Source organism: Pristiophorus japonicus, chromosome 15 (genome assembly GCF_044704955.1).
Source record: "Pristiophorus japonicus isolate sPriJap1 chromosome 15, sPriJap1.hap1, whole genome shotgun sequence".
NCBI classification, from domain to species: Eukaryota; Metazoa; Chordata; class Chondrichthyes; family Pristiophoridae; genus Pristiophorus; species Pristiophorus japonicus.
In genome coordinates this window covers 174321475-174342041 of record NC_091991.1, presented here as the reverse complement: position 1 = coordinate 174342041, position 20567 = coordinate 174321475, and the positions used below count along the sequence as shown (strand labels likewise).

Genomic DNA, 20567 nt, shown 5'->3' with positions numbered 1-20567 from the left:
CGGTGGTGCCGTCATTCGGATGAGACGTTAAACCGAGGCCCCGTCTTCCCTCAGGTTGTCGTAAAAAATCCCACGACACTATTTCAAAGAAGAGCAGGAGAATTTCCCCGGTATACTGGCCAATATTTATCCTTTGACCAACATCACTTTTTTTATAAAAACCCCCCAGATTATCTGATTGTTATCACATTGCTGTTTGTGGGAGCTTGCTATTGGGTAAAATTAGCTGCCGTGTTTCCTATATTACAACACTGACTACACTTTAGAAATAGTAAAGTGGTTTGTGACATCCTGAGGTCGTGAAAAGAGCTATAGAAATCCAAATTCTTTATTTCTATCTACTGTTGCCCAGCAGTGTTGAGGCAATTACAGCACCCCGTATTGCTGTCCTGATTGGGTAACTCAGCACAGACCAGAGAGAGAACACGACAGGATCCTGATCTATATGGTTGAATACCACACTGAACCTTTGAAGAGAGCTTTAATTTTAAAGACGTGTGTCGTGGGCGGCCTGTGAAACTTTGGTCTGCTCAGTCTTCCTGTATTTAAAAATGTGGCTGCATAATAGGGATGCAAGTTTGCGTCACTTATTTTTAAGAAATTTTCATTGCTTGATGTCCCAGCACTTATGTTGCCAGGAATCACAACACAGCTCCCACGGCCACGCTTTCTGTTGACTGTTAGTTCCACACAGCCCATGCCAATGTGAGACGAGCATCTTGCATCTCTCAGTTCAGCAAACTCCAGTGATCCAGTACTTGCTGTATAGCCTATGAGCCTGATCGTAATTGGTGAAGCTGATCATTACAAAGACCGTGGGGGAATTTTAACCTCCCCCAAACGTCGGGTTTGGGTCGGGTGGGAGGTTAAAAATCTGATTCCTGACTCCAACCCGCTCACTTCGGGTTTGAACGGAGACAGGGCGGGCAAACAACCCGCTCCCAGGAGACGAGTTGGCAATTTAAATATTGGCCCTGAATTTGAGGTCGGCGGCATACCAGGAGAACACACCTTTTTGAACCGGAATAAAAAATCCGAATGTACCTGGTGTCTCTGTACCTTTGGACTCTTCGGCTCCTGGGCCCCCAGGTGTACGCCTGCGTAAAGGCCCACGGATCCTAGTGCGCAGGCGGTTCGCAAGCATCCCGTGGGCCCCGTCAACCAATCAAATGGGGGGAGGAGGGAGGGGATTCCAATGATGCTTATGGTGATTCCATTTACGTACAGAATCCCCAGAAGTCTATCTGGGGATTCGGCCCAGAAATCGTCGCAGTCTTGCAGGCTGGGACCATCAGAGGGAGCAGCGTGCGGCCGCATACCACTGCAGGAGGGCGACGGCTGCGAAGCCAGGACGCTGATTGCAGTGCGGGCAGGCACAGCAGGAGGGGCGAAGGAGCGGCAAGAGTTTGTAGCAGTAAGTGACCGGGGCCCAGGAGAGGCGTGAGTCTGAGGCCCAGAAGAGGCGAGGGTCCAGGGGCAGCATGGGCCAGCCCACACTGCGATATGTGTGCGCACTTGGTCCGTGCAGCAGAGCTGGTCTCCAGTCGTCTTGGGTAACCCTTGCCACTGGACCAAGACCTAGCTGTGTCGAGCCCATGTGGTGGCTGGTGTGCAACGGCCACCACACGTTAAAAAATCCACGCACAGGCATCTTCCACCCTTCAGGATGTAGTTCGGGATCAGGAATATTAGATCCTTCATTGAAACACCTGTCAACTCATTCCTTTTTGGCGTGGAAGCAAGTCATCCTCGCTTCGAGGGACTGCCTATGATGATTCAAAATCCCCAAATAAATAAGAATTCACACCACTTAAATAAAAATAAATGTTCCCGTGTGCAAAACTAATTTAAAAGACCCTTTTTTAATTAAGCATTTAAAATAAAAACGTTTACATTTATTTTCAACATTTTAAAACTGGCCAAAATTTGCCTAAATGAATTTTAAATTGATGTGTATGTTTCAATCAATTTTAAAAGGCCAGCCAAAATGTTTTTGCAGCGTGAGCGAAGGATCTGTTGATGCAAAATTTGACAGATCGCAAGTTCTGGGTTTTCACGCTCGCCAAGCGCATGCGGGGACCTGGAACTCGCGGGATCATTCTGAGGACTTACGATGGCATACGCTGTGCTGTCAACGGCCCCACAAAGTCCGGCCCATTACAATGAGGCTGCGCGCCTCATTAATCAACCATTTCCAATTTAAAGCTGGCCTGCCTGGTTTTCCAGGCCTCCGGAAACCCGCCAAATAAAGGGTGGTGGGGATTGCTGGATCCAGGAGGTAAGTGTCTTTCCATTTCCTGCTCTGTTTGATCCCTGCCTCACCAACCTCCTGCGATCGGCCCTGCCCCAAGGCCTCCAACCTCACCCAAAGGTCTCCGATCTCCCTCCTACAACCCCCCCTCCCCCCCTTATCTCCATCATTTCCCCCCCCCCCCCCCTTCCCCCACTATAATTTACCCTAAGGTCTTCGATCTCCCTCCCTCTTCCACCCCCAACCTCTGATCTCCACTCCCATCCCACTCCCGGCCTCCAATTCCCTCCCTCCCTCCCTCCACTCCCCCATTGCGGCCTGTTGCCAAATGACAATAAATGTTAATCAGCTCCTGTCGTTAAATTTGGAATGGCCTGAGGGAAACCAGTTCTTCCGGGTTTCCCAACCTCAATCCAGCCCTCCCAACCCCACTCCCTCCCTGTCTCTGATTTAAAAATCCAGCCGCCTTACATGCTCTATAGATGCTGGCACAACTCTGCCTCCTAATATTGACATGCCTTTTTATTTTGTTTGAGGGCAAGACAAGGAGATGGAACAGCAGTGAATCCCAACATCCCGTAGCCAGGCAGGGCCAGAGATACATGGAGCAAGCAGCAAATCTGCCAAGTGAAGGGGAGCTGAGCTGTAAATACCCTGGGCTGTACAACTGATCTGGGGCCTCGGGCAGCCTAAACGCCCAAGGCACTTCAGATGAAGGTCTGAGGTCCCCTGCACGTGTTGTTAAAACATTGCCGCTTTACTCGTGCCGCTTACTGTGCGCTTATGTTTCTGGAAACGCCTTGGGCACTTTTGTTGTTATAAATGCAGGTTGTTATTTGCAGAGTGGTGTTGAACTGTATGGAATTCAGTCTCGGTTAATTCGAGGAGTGTCTTAAATCACAGAAACTGAGGAAAGACAACAGGATATAATCAACTCTGCTTGTCTGATCTGTGGGTGTGGGGCCACTCTGCAGTGGTACTGGATTACTCAGCAGCTGAAACCAGCTTGTTTTTGGATAACATGTATGAAAATTGCTGGTAGATAGGGTGAGTTACAGTTAGTGACAAGTGCGAGCTGACAATGATTGCAGGAGATGTGTTTTAAGTGACAACGGTTGTGCTCCAGCCTTGTACTTTGACACATACCTTATGTTGGCGTGTGTGTGGTATCTCCAAAGCACCTTTTGTTTCCAGTCGCTTTCAAAGACTGTGTCCTTTGATCATCATAGGCAGTCCCTCGAAACAAGAATGACTTGCTTCCACACCAAAAAAGGATGAGTTCACAGGTGTTTCGACGAAGGACCTAATATTCCAGATCCTGAACTACATCCTGATGCCTGTGCGTGGATCTTTTTTACCGTGGGGTGACCGTTGCACACCAGCCACCACACGGGCTTGACAGAGCTAGGTCTTGGTCCAGTGGCAAGGGTTAACCAAGACGACTGGAGACCAGCTCGTGGACCTAGTGCGCACGCATATCGCAGTGTGGGCTGGTCTGTGCTGCCCCTGTTCACCCATCACCCCTGTGCTCACTGACCTACTTTGGCTCCCAATTAAGCAACGCCTCAATTTTAAAATTCTCATTCTTGTTTTCAAATGCCTCCGTGCCCCCATCTCTCTAACCTCACCCGGCCCCACTAGCCTTCGAGATCTCTGCACTCATCTACTTCTGGCCTCTTCAGCATCCCTGATTTTAATCACTCCACCTTTGGTGGCTGTGCCTTCAGCTACCTCTGCCCCAAGCTCTGGAATTCCCTCCCTAAACCTCTCTGCCTCTTTACACCTCTCTCCTCCTTTTAAGGCATTCCTTATAACCTACCTCTTTTTTTACCAAGCTTTTAGTCATCTGCCCTAATATCTCCTTATGCGATTTGGTGTCCAATTGTGTTTTTATAATACTCCTGTGAAGCGCCTTGGGATGTTGTAAAAGGCGCTATTCAAATACAAGTTGTTCAGGATAAGTATGGTAACATTTATTAATTATTAAGGGGTAAATAAACAAAATGATACGTAACATGGTTGGCTTGTTTCATTAATCACATGCCCCAGCATTTAAAATTAAGGCTGCAGAAAAAATATCTGATTTGAAGCGACTGATTCACCAACATAATAGAAGTTTACTTGCTCAAAAGCTACTTTTTACTTTGGGAGAGCGATCTGTGTGTGTCTCCCACATTTACATTAGGTGGCAGTCTCTATAATATGCTGGACTGCAGCCTGTACAAGAGAGATCTAAATGCAATGCCAACAATTAAATGGCTCAAACACTTGAGGGAACCAGCGATGAGAGGTTATGGCTATGACCCTTTAAGTCGTTCCTTAAAACCTACCTCTTTGACCAAGCTTTCAGTCACCTGTCCTAATATCCTCTTGTGTGGCTCGGTGTCAAGTTTTGTCTGATAACGCTCCTGTGAAGCGCCTTGGGACATTTTACTACGTTAAAGCCGCTATAGAAATGCAAGTTGCTGTTGAGGGGAGACTTGAGAAGTTGGGGCTTTTTTTGTGACAAGATCAGAGAATGTTAAGGGCTGACCTGATAAGATAGAAGTCTGTGCGATTATTGAGGGCTGCGGTAAGCAGTGTTCCCTGTAATTATTTTTGGTGTGCGGGCCCTTTAACGGGATGCCTGGCGAGCGGCCTGCGCAGGACCTCCGGACCACTATGCGGCCGCGTGGCTTCGAGGAAATGTTGGCGGTAAGGTAGATGGTAACGGCTTATTTCCTCTGGTTGTTGAGACAGCAACAAATGGGCACAAATTTAGGATGACAAATAAAATTAAAGAGGATGGAGAAAACTTCTTTGCTCCTGAAGTTGGTTAGAGTATGGAATTGTTGAAGCAGAGCCCATAAATTCTTCTAAAAAGGAATTAAAAGTTGCTTGAAGCAGAGAAGGGGATGGGGAGTGAGCAGAAGAGTCAATTAGACTCCGTGATTTCATATGGAGGAATAACACAGGTGCAAACATTTTCTGTGACCAACCTAATGCAGAACAAAATTAAAGTCTAACCGGCATAAAATAAAGTTGTGTGTTAATTGTGTGTGAAAACATTAACATGGTGTTAAATGAGGACAGAAGTACCACCTTTCTGGTGGGAGGATTAGCTGCATTTCTGCTACACATGAAGGAAAAAATAAAGACTTTACACTTCATGACCTCGGGACTTCCCAAAGCGCTTTATTACAACAACAAGAATAACTTGTATTTATATAGCACCTTTAACGTAGTGAAACGTCCCAAGGCGCTTCACAGGAGTATTATGAGACAAAAAAATTGACACCAAGCCACATAAGGAGAAATTAGGACAGGGTGAGCAAAAGCTTGGTCAAAGAGGTAGGTTTTGAGGAACGAGAGGCAGAGAGGTTTAGGCAGGGTGTTCCAGAGCTTAGGCCCAGGCAACAGAAGGCATGACCATCAATGGTTGAACGATTATAATCAGGGATGCTCAAGAGGGCAAAATGAGAAGAGTGCATGTACCTTTTGGGGCGGGGGGGGGGGGGGGGGGTGGAAAGAGAGGAAAGAGTACAGAAATAGGGAGGAGATTTGAAAACAAAGATGAGAATTTTGAAATTGAGGCATTGCTGAATGGGTGCGTGGGACATGACAGCCAATGAAATACTGTTGTATTGTAGCAAATGCGGCAGCAAGCTCCCACAAACAGCAATGTGATAATGACCAGATAATCTGTTTTTAGTGAAGTTGGTTGAGGGATAAATATTGGCCAGAACACCGAGCATAACTCCCCTGCTCTTCTTTGAAATAGTGGCATGGGATCTTTTACATCCGCCTGAGAGAGCAGACATTTAACGTCTCAGCCAAAAGATTGTACCGCTGACCGTTGAATATATTTAAGGTGGAGGTAGACAGATTTTTGAACAATAAGGGAGTGAAGGGTTATGGGGAGCGGGCAGGGAAGTGGAGCTGAGCCCAAGATTGGATCAGTCATGATCTTATTAAATGGCAGAGTAGGCTCGAGGGACCAAATGGCTTCCTCCTGCTCCTATTTCTTATGTTCTTCTGTACAGCACTCCCTCAGTGCTGCACTGTTGTGTCCGCCTGGATTATCTGCTCCAATCTCTTGAGTGGGGATTTAAACCCACGACCTTGTGATTTCAGAGGTGAGAGTGCTACCCACTGAGCCACGACTGATACCAGAGACTTTCATCCCATCGGTCTGTCGCAAGGTGTATATCTAACACACTTGCCTGTTTTTTCTAATATTGGGAGTTGAAGTGTGCACATCAGGCATTGCCTGCACGTGTATATGTTTGGTATGAGGAAGTAATGAGCATTTGGAACCAGCAGTTTGCTATCCTGGCGTGTCTCTGAATAGACCGTGATGTGCGGCCTACCCTGTGTTTAGATGAGTGCTGATCTAGAACTGGTAATTCAGGTAGCTTATAGTGCAAAGGAAATTCAGTTTTGCAACCGTTTGCTGCAGTAAGCTGGTCATTGTACAGCTGATGTCTGGAGTTAGTTTGCTTCTTGGGTGTGGAGAGTACAGCATTGGTAAACATGCATTGCTATGGCAATGGTTCAGTGGACTAAAACTCCCAAGTGGAACTAGTTCTGCGATGCTGTTGGAGGCCATCCCGTCAACATTGTGAGGCCGTGCTGTGGAATCGATGGCGCGCGAAAATTGCAAACTGCAACTTTCCTTTCTGGCTGCAGGTTTTTCCCAAAAGGCTGGGAAAAGTCCGCAAAGACCACTGGCGATTGAGTGCATTCCTGGCCCGCGTGGGTTTTCTCAGCACTCCGCCCACTCACGCAGCCAGACAGTTAGCACTGATGCCTCTGGAGGAGACCTGGATAACTCGCCCCTCTGGAGGGAATGCTGCCTCATTTAGCTGCTGTCGCCAGCAGTGTTCTGTAAAAAGATCATCCATCTTCCAGATTGACATTCATTTGAATTTTTGCATCATTTATTTTATTCATTCCTGGGATGTGGGCCATCCTAATTGCCTTTGAGAAGGTGGTGGTGAGCTGCCATTTCAGAGGGCAGTTAAAAACCTACAACATTGCTGTGGGTCTGGAGTCACACATAGGCCAGACCGGGTCAGGACAGCAGATTTCCTTCCCTAAAGGATATTAGTGAACCAGATGGGTTTTTACGACAATCCAGTAGCTTCATGCTCACCATTACTGATGCTAGCTTTATATTCCAGATTTTTTTAATTAACTGAATTTAAATTCCTCAGCTGCCATAGTGCGATTTAAACTCGTATTTCTGGATCATTAGTCCAGGCCTCTGTATTCCTAGTCCAGTAACATAACCACTATGGTACCGTACCCTATGCCATGCATCATGGCGCAATGATTCTTGCAAAGATATAAAATCTTAGTCTCTGTAGGACTAGGTGCGGTGTTTGTAGGATTGAGAAGTTCTGAAGCTGCTTGGTTTAAAAAAAAAAATATATATAATATGGGGGAGGAGGAGTTAAAGACTGGGGCAAACAACAACAATTTGCATTTATATAATGTTATTAATGTAATAAAACATCCCCAAGGTGCTTCACGGGAGATTTATCAAACAAAATTTAACACCGAGCCACATAAGGAGATGTTGGGGCAGGTGACTAAAAGCTTGGTCAAAGAGGTGAGTTTTAAGGAGCATCTTAGAGGAGGAGAGAGAAGCAGAGGTGGCGAGGTTTTGGGAAGGAACTCCAGAGCTCGGGAGGGCGGGGGGGTTGGGGGCAGCCTAGGCAGCTGAAGACACAGCCAAACTTCAGCAGTATGATCATCTTTGAACCTGTTCAGTACAGAATTGCTGCAGGACCAATTTAATCTTTTGCGTCAATGTGCCTACCTGTGTATGAAATATTGGACAAATTGTTGTCGGATGGCTGTAAACATAGACATTTTAGGTCAGTTATACCAGTGGTTCTCAAATGTGTTTTGGTTGAAGGACCCTTTTTCAAATGGTTAGTAATCACGGACTCCCGTCTAAATTATAATACTCAGAATATGAATACTGCATTTAAAGAGTGTTTCATAATGCTTTTAAGAAAACAGGTATTTAATTACAGATACCGGTGAGATGGGTGTGCCTGCTTCTTGCACCAATTCTGGGCACTCCGCAGCAACAGAAGGCCACTATTAGCCACTTAGTGCTGGGCAATTTTTAAAGCAGTCAGCAGGCTGGCCACGCTGAGTGAGGGCACGAGCACCCGTCCACAGGCTGGGATGCTGCTGGAAGCATGACTTCCCCCGCCATACTGTCCCACTGCGACATGTTCTGTAACAGCTGCACTGTGGGACTGTACATGTTTGCGTGAACACGTTCAGGCACGTGTTTGAAGGGCCCCGCGAGTGCTCTGATCAGGTGTCGGGAAGATGACACAGGGTCGCGGCGTCAGGAAGAGGAATCGGCTCGACCGGCAGGGACCGCTTGCTGCACACTGAGTGAGAGCTGTGGGCCTCTGAGGAGGTGGACCAAACCACAGAGAATAATTCGCAAGAAGTCATTCGGTGTCGGTTTTATAAAGAGGAGCAGGCTTTAAATTACCTCCGGTCGTGGAAAATCTCTACCGGGCCCCTGTTTGCAAATCACTGAGTTATACTTCTGCAGTTTGCAACAATTGCAAAATGTTTTTAAGCTTGGGATCAATACAAGCTCCGTTTATACAAGTGTTAATAGTGTCTCACACTGCTTCAGCATCGCACCTGCTACAGCATAAGTGCAGCTGGTGTCAAGCAAGTTTACAAAATTCCCAGGTAGTCTAGGGACTCTTCAAACATAATTTTCTACCTTTTTCATTTTTAGCAATGAGCAGACCTTTTGCTAGCAATGAAAATGAAGTGACATATGGATGCCAACAAGCTCTGATTTCCCTGCCTAGAGCTGCTCTAAGCAGGTACTTGCCATGTAATTGTGCCTCTGATGTGTTTGAAGATGGACATGTCATTTGAAGCTCGTGGCTGTCCCTCCAACGAAGGTTCTTTCCACCTCCAGTTTTGACTTGTCTGTCCTGAAATGCTGATTTGGGAATAGCAGGGAGAGGGGCACCTAAACTCCTGATCAGTTTATCTCACAAACCCCATAGATTACAAGCTTCATTGGCACTAATATAAGCAATGGCCAATTCTGCAATGGCCAATTTAAATTTCCCAACAGCTATTCTCTGTGTGTCATGGTTTCCTAGATTTGTGATCTGCTCACTCTAAAAATTGCAAAAATGCAATAAAGGCAGAAACTGCTGGAAATGCACAACAGGTAATTTGTTAATGTTTTGAATGGGCCTTTCACCAGTACAGTTCTGGTATAGGGTACAGCCCGGAAACATGAACTCATCTTTCTCTTTGACTAATCTGTGAATGTCTGGCACGTCCTGCTTTTTTATTTCTTGTCAAGACTGGAGCTGGTTTAGGTTGAGCCAAGATGTCAGGGGCCCAAAATTTGCTACCATTTAGTGCCAAATTTTTTGGAGGTATCAGTGACTTTTGGAGCTAACTTAATTTTGCAAGTTTCGTCAATGGTATAACGCCGTCCTTAAAAGGTAACGGACGATTTTTTTTTAGTTAATGTTTTTATGACGTCACTGTGGGTCAAACCCACCTGTAACGCCATTTTTGCCCGTTTTTAGGAGTTTTGCTAATAAGGATTTTTTTTCAAAAACAGCGCTGGGGATCACCTTGAAAAACCTTACTGTACCAAATCGGAGTCAGATAGAAATCGGCGTTACAGATGCCATCTTGTTTATCGGAGCTGAGTTATAGGTTTTGGAGGGAGGGAACAAGACTTGTATCCAAGCTAATTAAAAATGTTTGCTTGTGCGGAGGGAAAAGGCAAACTATTTATTGCAGTAAATTGCGAGTTGAAGTTCCACCACCGAACCGCTACTCACCGAGGCACACAGGGTCGGAGTGCCAGCTGGCAGGATCGCTCCCTTCGGCCGGACACAGGAGCTCGACGCTCGGCTTCCAAAGAAGCCGGGGGGGGAAGGTGGAAACCAAGCCGGGGAGAGGGGGAGGGGCCTTTCGGCCAGGGATTGGGGTGGCAGCTACAGGGGCAGGAGGTTTCAGCATCAAAACATTCCCAGGGCAGGCACAGCATGGATACGAAAGCAAAATACTGGATTCTGGAATAAAAACAGAAAATGCTGGAAATATCAGCGGGTCAGGACGGGAAAAATCAGCACTGGTTAGCTACAGAGTAAAGCTGTACAATTACACGTTACCCTGGAAACCTAAATGCTTGGGCATGTGCAGAACGGGGCCTCAGTTTTTTTGCGCTATCAGTTAGCTCCACCCACAGAAGCTAAGGTCTTTCTGTGCGACGCCAAATTCAAACAGAAAAATGGCGAAACTTTGGATTTTTTTTTTGGCGCTACTTTGGCTTAAAAAAATTGGCCGCTAATCTTAAATAGCGGCAAAAAAGGCAATGTGGAATTTTGGGTCCCTGGTCTCTTTAACAAAGGTGTGAGGAAGTCTTCTTAAATAAGTGCTGCAAAGCCTTGTAGTGATGGGCTAGATCTTCTGAACTTTGACTATGAATCGTTGGAAAGCCTAGTCTAAATATATCTTCAATATATTTATTTATCAATCTAAAGTAACTGTTACTGGGCTCCCCTGATGACTTAGTTGGTGAAGGCAGTGTTTAATGGGACCTTTTTTTTTTATAGATAAGAATTAGGAGCTGGAGTAGGTCATTCGGCTCCTCGAGCCTGCTCTGCCATTCGTTAAGATCACGGCTGATCTTCGACCTCAACTCCACTTTCCTGCTTGATCCCCATATTCCTTGATTCCCCTCGAGTCCAAAAATCTGTCGATCTCGGCTTTGAGCATACTCAAAGACTGAGTATCCACAGTTCTCTGGGGTAGAGAATTCCAAAGATTCACAACCCTCAGAAGAAATTTCTCCTCATCAGTCTTAAATGGCCGACCCCTTATCCTAACTCTATGCCCTCTAGTTCTAGACTCTCCAGCCAGGGGAAACAGCCTCTCGGCATCTACCCTGTCAATCCCTCTCAGAATCTTGTATGTTTCAATGAGATCACCTCTTATTCTTCTAAACTCCAGAGATTATAGGCCCAATCTACTCAATCTCTCCTCCAAAGGACAACCCTCATCTTGGGAATCAATCTAGTGAACCTCCGTTGCCCCGCCTCTGCGTAGGATATGTAGGATGCAGTCAACAGGATGCGTTAGCTGGATGGCAGAAGGAATGCTGCAGTTGACCTCTGCATCTCCGGGCTGGGGAGAGGAAAATCTCACGGGGTTCCCACTTCCAATTGCTTTCCAGCGACCTGTTCTAATCTGTGTTCCCGTGGGAATGTCAGGCGAGGACAGAATGGATTTGACACCCCAGGTGGGTGAATAACCAACAGAGGCTCATTGTCTGAACTAACACGAAGAAATGCCGCTTGGGCAAGTTGCTGGAGAATTTGACGGCAGCAGAAATGGTGCCTGCAGCAGAGAAAGATGCAAGAATAACCCTTCATTACACACTAAGATTTACGTTAAGATCAGGTGCATTGACAGATGTGAGACAGGTGCGTTGACTGATGTGAGAAAGATGAAGTTTTGGACATGTAGGATGTAGTCAATGGGATGTGTTGTACAATATACTTTTTTTTAAACTTCATGTGCATGGGCTGTAGGCATCTGCTTCCTGTAAACAGGAACAAAGTGGAGATGATGTTTTCCCATTTCCTTGAGCTTTTTATAGATTTATATAATCTGTTATAAAGGTCTCCTGTTGAAATTCCTGTACCTCTTTTAATCTATTTAATCCTTATTCATGAGTAGAAGTCTAGAGTCCATGACAGAGGGACGGGTGGTGGTGGTATGCAGGTGGAACTTTCTGCTCCAGTGCTGTATATTTTGGGTTTAATGAAAATGTGATATTTACTGACACCAAGGTTGTGATTTTCCCATCTATGGTAGCTGGGACAGGGACTATTGGAACATAAACTTGTGTCTGGGTGTTCGTGGCAACTCTGATGCTGACGAGCATGTACGTTTCTCCTTTTTACCCCCGTTCCCCCTGTAACTGTCTTGTTCTTCCCCCAAGTTCCAACTATGCTCTGTTACATATTCTTTCCCCTCACTACATCATTATGTTGAAATCAAAGGCCTAACTCACTGTTGCCTCTGAGGAGCCCTGATTCTCTGAACTGCACTCTTTGCAAGCAGGGCATCCCACTTGGAGTAGGATTTCCTTCTCAAGACACTGCACCATAGCATCATATATCCGAGAAGGAGGCCATTTAGCCCATCGAGCCTGTGCCGGCTTTGTAAAAGAGCTACCAATTATCTCCGACTAAACTCATTCATTGAATGGTATGGATGAAGGCCATTTGGCCCGTCGAGCCCGTGCCGGCTCTCTGCAAGAGCACTTCAGCTAGACCCACTCCCCCGCTCTTTCCCCGTAGCCCTGCAATTTTTTTTCCTTCGGGTACTTATCCAATTCCCTTTTGAAAGCCATAATTGTGTCCGCTTCCACCACCTTTCAGGGGTAGTACATTCCAGATCCTAACCACTCACTGTGTTTTTAAAAAAAAAACATTTCCTCATGTCACCTTTGGTTCTTTTGCCAGCCGTCTTAAATCTGTGCCCTCTGGTTCTCGACCCTTCCGCCAATGGGGACAGTTTCTCTCTATCTACTCTGTCCAGACCCCTCATGACTTTGAACACCTCTATCAAATCTCCTCTCCCTCTTCTCTGCTCTAAGGAGAACAACCCCAGCTTCTCCAGTCTATCCACATAACTGAAGTCCCTCAGTCTCTGGAATAATTATCTTAAGTCTTTTCTGCATCCTCTCTAAGGCCATCACATCTTTCCTAAAGTGCAGTACCCAGAATTGAGGCGAAACCAGTGTTTTATACAGGTTTATCATCATTTCCACACTTTTGTACTCTATGCCTCTATTCATGAAGCCTAGGATCCTGTAAGCTTTTTTAACTGCTTTCTCAACCTGCCCTGATCCCTTCAATGATTTGTGCACATATACCCCAGGTCTCTCTGTTCATGCACCCCCTTTAGGATTATACCCTTTAGTTTAGTTTATATTTCCTTTCTACCAAAATGGATCACTTTGCACTTTTCTGTGTTAAATTTCATCTGCCACGTGTCTGCTCATTTCACCAGCCCGTATGTCCTCTTAAAGTCTATCACTATTCTGCTTACTGTTCACTATACTTCCAAGTTTTCTGTCATCTGCAAATTTTGAAATTGTGCCCTGTACACCCAAGTCCAAGTCATTAATATATATCAAGAAAAGCAGTGGTCCTAGAACCTGGGGTGGGGGAGAGAAGAAGGAATTTTGATAGATCGTTGAACCTCCTCCCCTGAAGGCAATGACTCTTGCTGCAGTGCACCTCCCAGTATCTTGGCTGGTCTACATGTGGCAGCTTCGACAGTGGGACTTTTACTGTGGAGAGCATCACAACCGATCTTGTCCTTTTCTGACATTCACTCACTTCTAACCGGTGTCGCTAGATAATAATCACTGGCGAGAACCCTGGCTGATTTTTTTTTAAATTCACCTTCCTCCCTCCCTCCTTCCTCTTCTGCCGCCCCCTCCTTCTTGGCAGCACTCTATTGCTATCAGAAGGTTAGATCAGTGCCTTTGCACAGCTAGTGTGCTGCTGTCCTGGAGACTTGAATTTTAATCCATGAATATGACCCAGGAACTGTTGAGAAAATCATTCGAGCTTTTTTTCATCCAAATTCTCCTGCCGCGTATTCTGCAATGTGTACAGGAGTACAGGAGTATATTGAAGGTTTGCCAGGGCAGTGCTGTACCTCCAATATGAGGCATTTTCATTCAGCTTTGCCAAATATGTTGACTACAGATGTTAGTCATGAAATTGTGCATGATGCAAAATAGCAAAAAAAGTTGCAAAGTGCATCAAACTACAGTGTCACAGATATACATGTGAGTTTACTCAGGTAGTGTGGAGTTTTAAAATTCTTCATTCATGGAATGTGGGCATCGATGGCAAGACCAGCATTTATTGCCCACACCTAATTGCCCTTGAATGTGGTAGTGGTGAGATGGTCCGTGCGGAGAAGATGCTTCCCACAGAGCTGTTAGGTAGGGAGTTCTAAGTTATTGGCCCAGCGACGATGAAGGAATGGTGCTATGTCAAAGCCAGGATGGTGGGAAACTTGGAGGTGGTGGGTGTTCCCATGCGCCTGCTGCCCTTGTCCTTCTAGACAGCAGAGGTTGTGGGTTTGGGAGGTGTTTGTCAAAAAAAGCCTTGGCAAGTAGCTGCAGTGCATCTTATGCAAAGTACACACTGGTGGTTGTGAGGGGATGTTTAATTAACGCTGGTATTCACCCTTTTAATGTATAGTATGATTTACATTTGACATGGGTTTTCGTAGGGGTCTTCCAGTCTTCAAGATCCATCATTGCGATATAATTAGTAATAGGAAACACGGGGGATTTTGTGTATGTGTGGAGGGGGAATGATAGCAACATTAATTTGTTCTTTAATTGCACAATCTAAGGGTAGTCCAGTGTTAACGGATGGTATACAAGTTTTGGACCACATCCTGTTTCCTGCCTTTATATGTTGTCATCTTCTCTTACCTGCTTGTGTTTTGACACGCCATTCCCTATCTGTGAGGGCAGGCAGGCAAGACAGGCAGTAATGGCCCAAGGCATTACCCTCATCGGTGCTGGTAAGAAGTGTATGGAATGATTTCCTTATTCCTCCCCCATCCCCCCCCTCTCTCATTCACGAACTGTGTAAAATATTGACACATCTCCAGCTTGGCATGGCTGAGATCAGGAGCTTGTGCAAGGGAAATCCTGCTTCTGATCATTTTGTTGCGAAAGAAAGAAGGAAGTTGAATCTATTTAGTGCCTTTCACAATCTCGGTTCATCCCAAAATGTGGCCAGATGTTAACGTGCTGCATCGCCGGAATGGTGTAAATTCTGTCATGTGGTGCTATACTTTTGGGAGGGATCTGTATACCATAATTGCTGAAAAAATAATAGGTCATAAAATAATATTATAATTTATAAAGCACCTGATCATATCATTGGAGCACCTTAATGTGCTTAATTTAATAAAGTACTTTTAAAGTGCAGCCATTCTACAGAAATAAATGATTAGTTTAATCTGTTTTTATTTTGATGCTGATGGAGGAATATTGACCAGGAGGGCTCCCTGCTCCTTTTTCATATTGCGTAACGAAATCCCTGATGTCCTCCGGAACAGTTTGGCACACAACACTGCTTTAACATCCTTTCCAAAGGAGTGCAAGAAAGTGTAGCGCTTTCCCAGCACTGCCTCAGATGAATGACTATTAACACTTGCCTTTCCAGACTGCACTGCATTGTGGATGCACAGTCAGGATGTTAACTCTTGGCCTTCTATGTACTTTCTCGTTGCCTCAAATTACTCAGTTTAATAATGGCAATTGCGTAAAAGCCTTTCAGTTAACCCGCGGTCGGAAAATATTGCTCACCAGCAAGGCTGTTGAGTTAACTTTTAAGCTCCCAAGGTGCGTTCCATCATCTAATGCTTCGTGTGCCATCTATCTTTCTGTAGCCAGTTGCGGCTTTCTTTCAGTTGATTGGCTTCTTGCCTATATCCAAAGGTAGAATTTATAATTTCATTTAAAATACTGTATTTTGGAGAGATTATTCTGATTTAGATTAATTTGGGGCAGATAAAAGTTCTACTCAGCAGGTAACTTGTTAAACTACTTTAGCATTGAGTTAAATATACGTTCCAAAAAATATATACAAAACGCCCTATCACATTTTTCCCTCTTTTTTTTTAAGCCGATATTTTCAGACAACCCCACTAGAGTCGATACAAATCGAGATCAAAACACAAATGATTGGCATTCTTTAAATTGGGGGGGGGGGGGCAATCTCGGCCTGTATATCTAAAAACATAGCGACTATAGCATATTTGGGACAGAATGTTGGCTTGTGGCAGATTCCTGATCTTCTGACTATTGTCGGAGGCAAATGATTCGAGCCATTTCCTCCCAGGCAGTGAACAATCAGGCATGCGAATCAGCCCCATCTTCCTGGAAGTCATTACTGAGCAGCGAAGAGTAAGCCTGAAGCAGTTCAAATCGCGCTCAAACCTGCTTGTGCATTGTAGGTACTTCCGAATCGTGTGTGTCCCCACACCACTCCTTTAGCAAGGCCCAGGAGCACCCACAGAAAACCATGCCTACTTATCTCCCTCTCTCGCTCATTGTAACTGCATCATAGTACTGTTGTTGCAGTGTTATAGCTGTTACTAGGTTGATGGCGAGGGGCTGCGAGAACAGTGTTCAAATGGGGACCCAAAGTTCGAGCGTCGCTTTCCCCATTTTACTGTAGGAGGGCCAATAACCTTGAGGCTGGGGTCCCACCTTGTGCATTGCTTCCGACAGAAACACTCGGTTTAAAAAAAATTGAGAGTCAAATCCCAGAAATGAGTGGGAGGCATCAAGTAAGGTAATTGGCTAAAGAGCCTGACGGAAGGTCATGGACCCGAAACGTTAATTCTGCTCCCTCTCCAGAGGCTGTGATTTCCAGCATTTTCTGTTTCTAAGCCAGAGGGGGAGATGAGGAGAATTTGTATGACTCAGCGAGTTATGATGATCTGGAACGCAGCAGATTCAATAGTAATTTTCAAAAGGGAATTAGATAAATACTTGGAAGGGGAGGAAATTGCAGGGGGCGTGGGACAAATTGGATCGTTCTTTCAAAAAGCCAGCACAGGCACGATGGGCTGAATGGCATCCTGCGCTGTAAGGTTCTATGCTTAACATGCTATTGCTGCCAGTTGTGGCGTTTGGTCAGGGAAAAGAGCAACCGCACACTTGTGCAGAGGTAACTTGTTCAATAAAGCATTTCCTTCCGAGCCCAGCTGCGATGAGAAGTTGCTTTTTGCATTTAAAATGGTTTAAACGGGAGAGCAAGCCTGAAAAAGTAAGAAACACCTCCATAAAGATCATAGTCACTTTTTAGACGGGGTGTGTTATTTTTTTAAACTCGTACCTCTGTAGCCTCCGGCAGCTTTCCAACTTCCTGTGTGATGTCATGGTCGAGATTGGCTTATTGCTGCAGCTTGTACTCGGCGCTTGTGGCAGCTGAGTTGAAAGGCAGCACTGAAGCCGGTGCAGTTGGAGAGAGGGTGGGGGTGGTGTTTAGCATAAGGAAGCAAATTGCCATCAGCTTGTGTCTTGCAGCGGAGAGAAGAAAAGAGGAAGAGAAGGCATTGTAAAGGCAAATCAGCAGCTGAGCATTTTTTTTGCAAGAACAGCGTGCATGCAGGTCTGCAGAGTGGGGCCCAGCGAGTGCAGCAAGGTCTTTGAGTTTGTTTATGAGACTTCCCCTAAAGGCACGTCACGCCTCAGCTGCACTTCTGGGAACTCATGGACAGGAGACAAGGTAAGTTTTGCAATTTTATCTGGAAATTCCCCATCTAATTTATTGTAAGGTTTATGCTTAAATCTTTTTGTGCGTGTTGCAAAACTGCACGGTGCATTGGAGCTAGCTCAGTGCAGCAAGGATTTTGGAGCTAGCTTGTTTGTGCAACGAATGGAAGTAATCAGCCTTCATTTACAGTAGCTTGTTCGGTGCAGAGACCGAAAGTAGGGAGTTACCGTGAACTGCAGTGCCAAATACCAAATGCAGCCAGCTTGAGAGCTGGAGGTTGCTGGCTCAGCACTATGCATGCAGTTTTGTCCTTTTTTAAAGTGACCCAGCATGGTGATCGGTATTGTAATCTACAGTGCACAGACTTTGCTGTTCCAGTACTGTGCAGCCAGCCTGCGACTGGGAGGGTTCATTTTAAAGGGAACATTGGCTCAGCCACCAGTTCAGGCTGCTTGCTGTACGTTGTTCCTTTTTTAATAGAAGCATTTGGGTAGAGATAACTATTTGATTTGTCTGGGGCTTTCTGTGTCGTGTGTTCTGCATCTGTTTCTGCATTTGCATTGCTGCACTGCATGTGTGGAGAAAGCAAAATTCAAATCAAATATCCATTTTAAAAAAAAAAGTTTATACAATATTTTCACTTTTGTTTTGAATATTAAATCTTTTTTAACCTTGTGTGTCCTATCAATGAAGCTGTATAAAACAACTTCAAAAGGAGAGGGTGGATTACATATTTTATGTTGCAAAAATGACTTGCAACTATTTTTTTAGTGTGGTTTTGTGCTCATTTGAGGTGATTGATGTTAGTTCTGCGGAGTGGAACACTTCCCATGTGGGGCACTCGCTATCTGCCTCCAGCACTTTTGGGTCGGGTATGGCATGATCAGATACAGAGTAGAGCTTTATTCTCTGCGTATTTTAAATTGATTTTGATCAAAGTTTGCAAACATCAAAAACACTGTAAAGTAAGCGGAGCGAAATAAATATTTTAAAATAAACATGCGTAATCAGGAGTAAGCCACTGGATTAGTGGTAGCATTCCCGTCTGAGTCAGATGGGTTGGGTTTGAGCCCCACTCCAGACAGCCCCGGCAAGCGGATACTGGGTTGACGTCCAATGGGGGTACTTGAATCCTATGGATGTGGGTGCCCTCCATATCGCCCATCCTCTGCACTCCATTGGTAGGTAGGGGGTTTTCACCTTTGGTTGCAGCTTACCCAGGGGAAGGCACTCTGAAGATTATAAACAGCAAGGACGGCAATGGGCTCAAGATCTCGTGTGCAAAAGTGAATTCGGACCTGCCCTGGGGCAGAACATGATGGACGTGCATCATCACAGCCTTGTCCAAACTTATCTGTCTCTATAATGGTCACGCTTTTCTATATGCCAATTTTGTATCGCACTTTCAAAAAAGGTAAAAGCAATTGTTTGGAATATACAGAGCAACACCGCCTTCAATTTAAAAAAAAGTCATTTGATCCATGAGTCTGAATGTAAGTAGTTCCTAATAATGACCTTGGTGACTGTACTCCTTTTTTTTAAAAAGACAGATAACCTCTAATTGACCCAACTATCTATTAATACCAATCATCACCCAATTAATTTCAAGAATGCTGAACAATTAAAGGGCTACATACCTGCCCCTTAGCAACAGAATAATACATTGTATGTCACATGGTATCAAGCTATTGTCCCATCTGATATCCCATCTTCTGACTTGCAGTGAGTAGCACCATGGAAATTCAATAATACCTATATATTGACCCATGCAATCCAGAATTCTAATACGTATAGCTGACTCTTCAGATTTTTTTTCATCCAATTTTCTCCGTAACTCTCCTCAAAGCAGTTGCTCAGGCTCGGGTATGGTTCTGCAGGTGCTGATAACTCTCTGGTGCTTTGCCTGTCGATCTTGTTAGACAAGCAGTTGTGACCAACTTCAACCATGGGGTGGACCTATTGTTAAGTTTGGTCCAGTTTTCGTCCAGTGTCTGCACATGTGCGCTTTCCAGGAGAAGTCACCGTGTAATGCTCAGGAGTGGTAACCTTGTCTTCAACCTGCTAGTCCAGAGTTCGAAGGTCAATTGTAGCTTCCCAAAGAGTGCTCCGGGTGAGATCAGCCAACTTCACATGGAGCAGGATATAAAGCTGGAGCCTTCTGGTCTGTGTGGCTTAGTGCTACACCAGATGGTGTCTTTGATGAGCTATCTATTTTTACATTTATTTGAGATCAAAGTTTTCAGACATCAAATGTAATGCGTAAAGGATGTAAACAAATTTACAAAAAAAAATCCTTATTTGAGCCTCCATCTGTGCATCCTGTATCTTGAATAACCTTTACCTGAATGCTAATAAGTATGCTTGCATGCTCTTATTAATGTATGCATTAACCATATTCGATAAACCATCATTTGACCATTCTCTATTCTCTACAGTGCAGGTGGTAGATCAGATATATCTAAACCTTATTCATTATGAATAGGCATTCTGGAAATGAAAGAAACTTGCATTTATGTAGCATTTTATCACATCGCTTGGAAACACCGCTACAATTAATTATTTTGAAGTGCAGTGCCCATTGGAATGTAGGCAAATGTAGCAGTTGTGTGCAATGGATGAATGACCAGCTAATCTCTCTTCTAGCGGTGCTGGTTGAGGGAGGAATGTTGGCCAGGATACTGGGAGGATTCCCTGCTCTTTGACTAATGCTTTGGGAGCTTCTACTTTCACCAGCAGTAGGTTTAACGTCTTATCCGAAGGACTGCACTTTTGACTCTTCAGTGCTGCATTGCAGGGTCAGCCTGGATTACGGCCTCCAGTTCTTGAGTGGGGCTGGAACCCACATTCTTTCTGACATGCACCATGAAAGGATTCTCTCTTCTTGTGAATGTAGCATTTTGCCCCTTTTCCTTGTCTTATCTTTTTTGAAAGATTAAAAAAAAAAATAATAATAATTTAAAACTTTTGTTTGTTGCCCA

The 20567-nt window shown here is 45.0% G+C and overlaps 1 protein-coding gene across 3 annotated transcripts in view; it reads left to right on the top strand.

Moving 5' to 3' along the window:
• LOC139281255 (dual specificity mitogen-activated protein kinase kinase 6-like) overlaps nucleotides 1–20567 on the top strand; it is a 125930-nt gene that overhangs the window by 5600 nt on the left and 99763 nt on the right. Inside the window, exon 1 of one of the 3 annotated variants that reach the window (XM_070901326.1) lies at nucleotides 14829–14878. The exons of 1 other annotated variant lie outside the window; for it this stretch is intronic. In XM_070901326.1, coding sequence (XP_070757427.1) covers nucleotides 14848–14878 — 31 coding nt within the window. In that variant the 5' untranslated portion in view covers nucleotides 14829–14847. Of the gene's footprint in view, nucleotides 1–14828; nucleotides 14879–17347; nucleotides 17602–20567 lie in introns of those variants that run through there. One more of the 3 variants, XM_070901328.1, reaches the window with a different exon arrangement.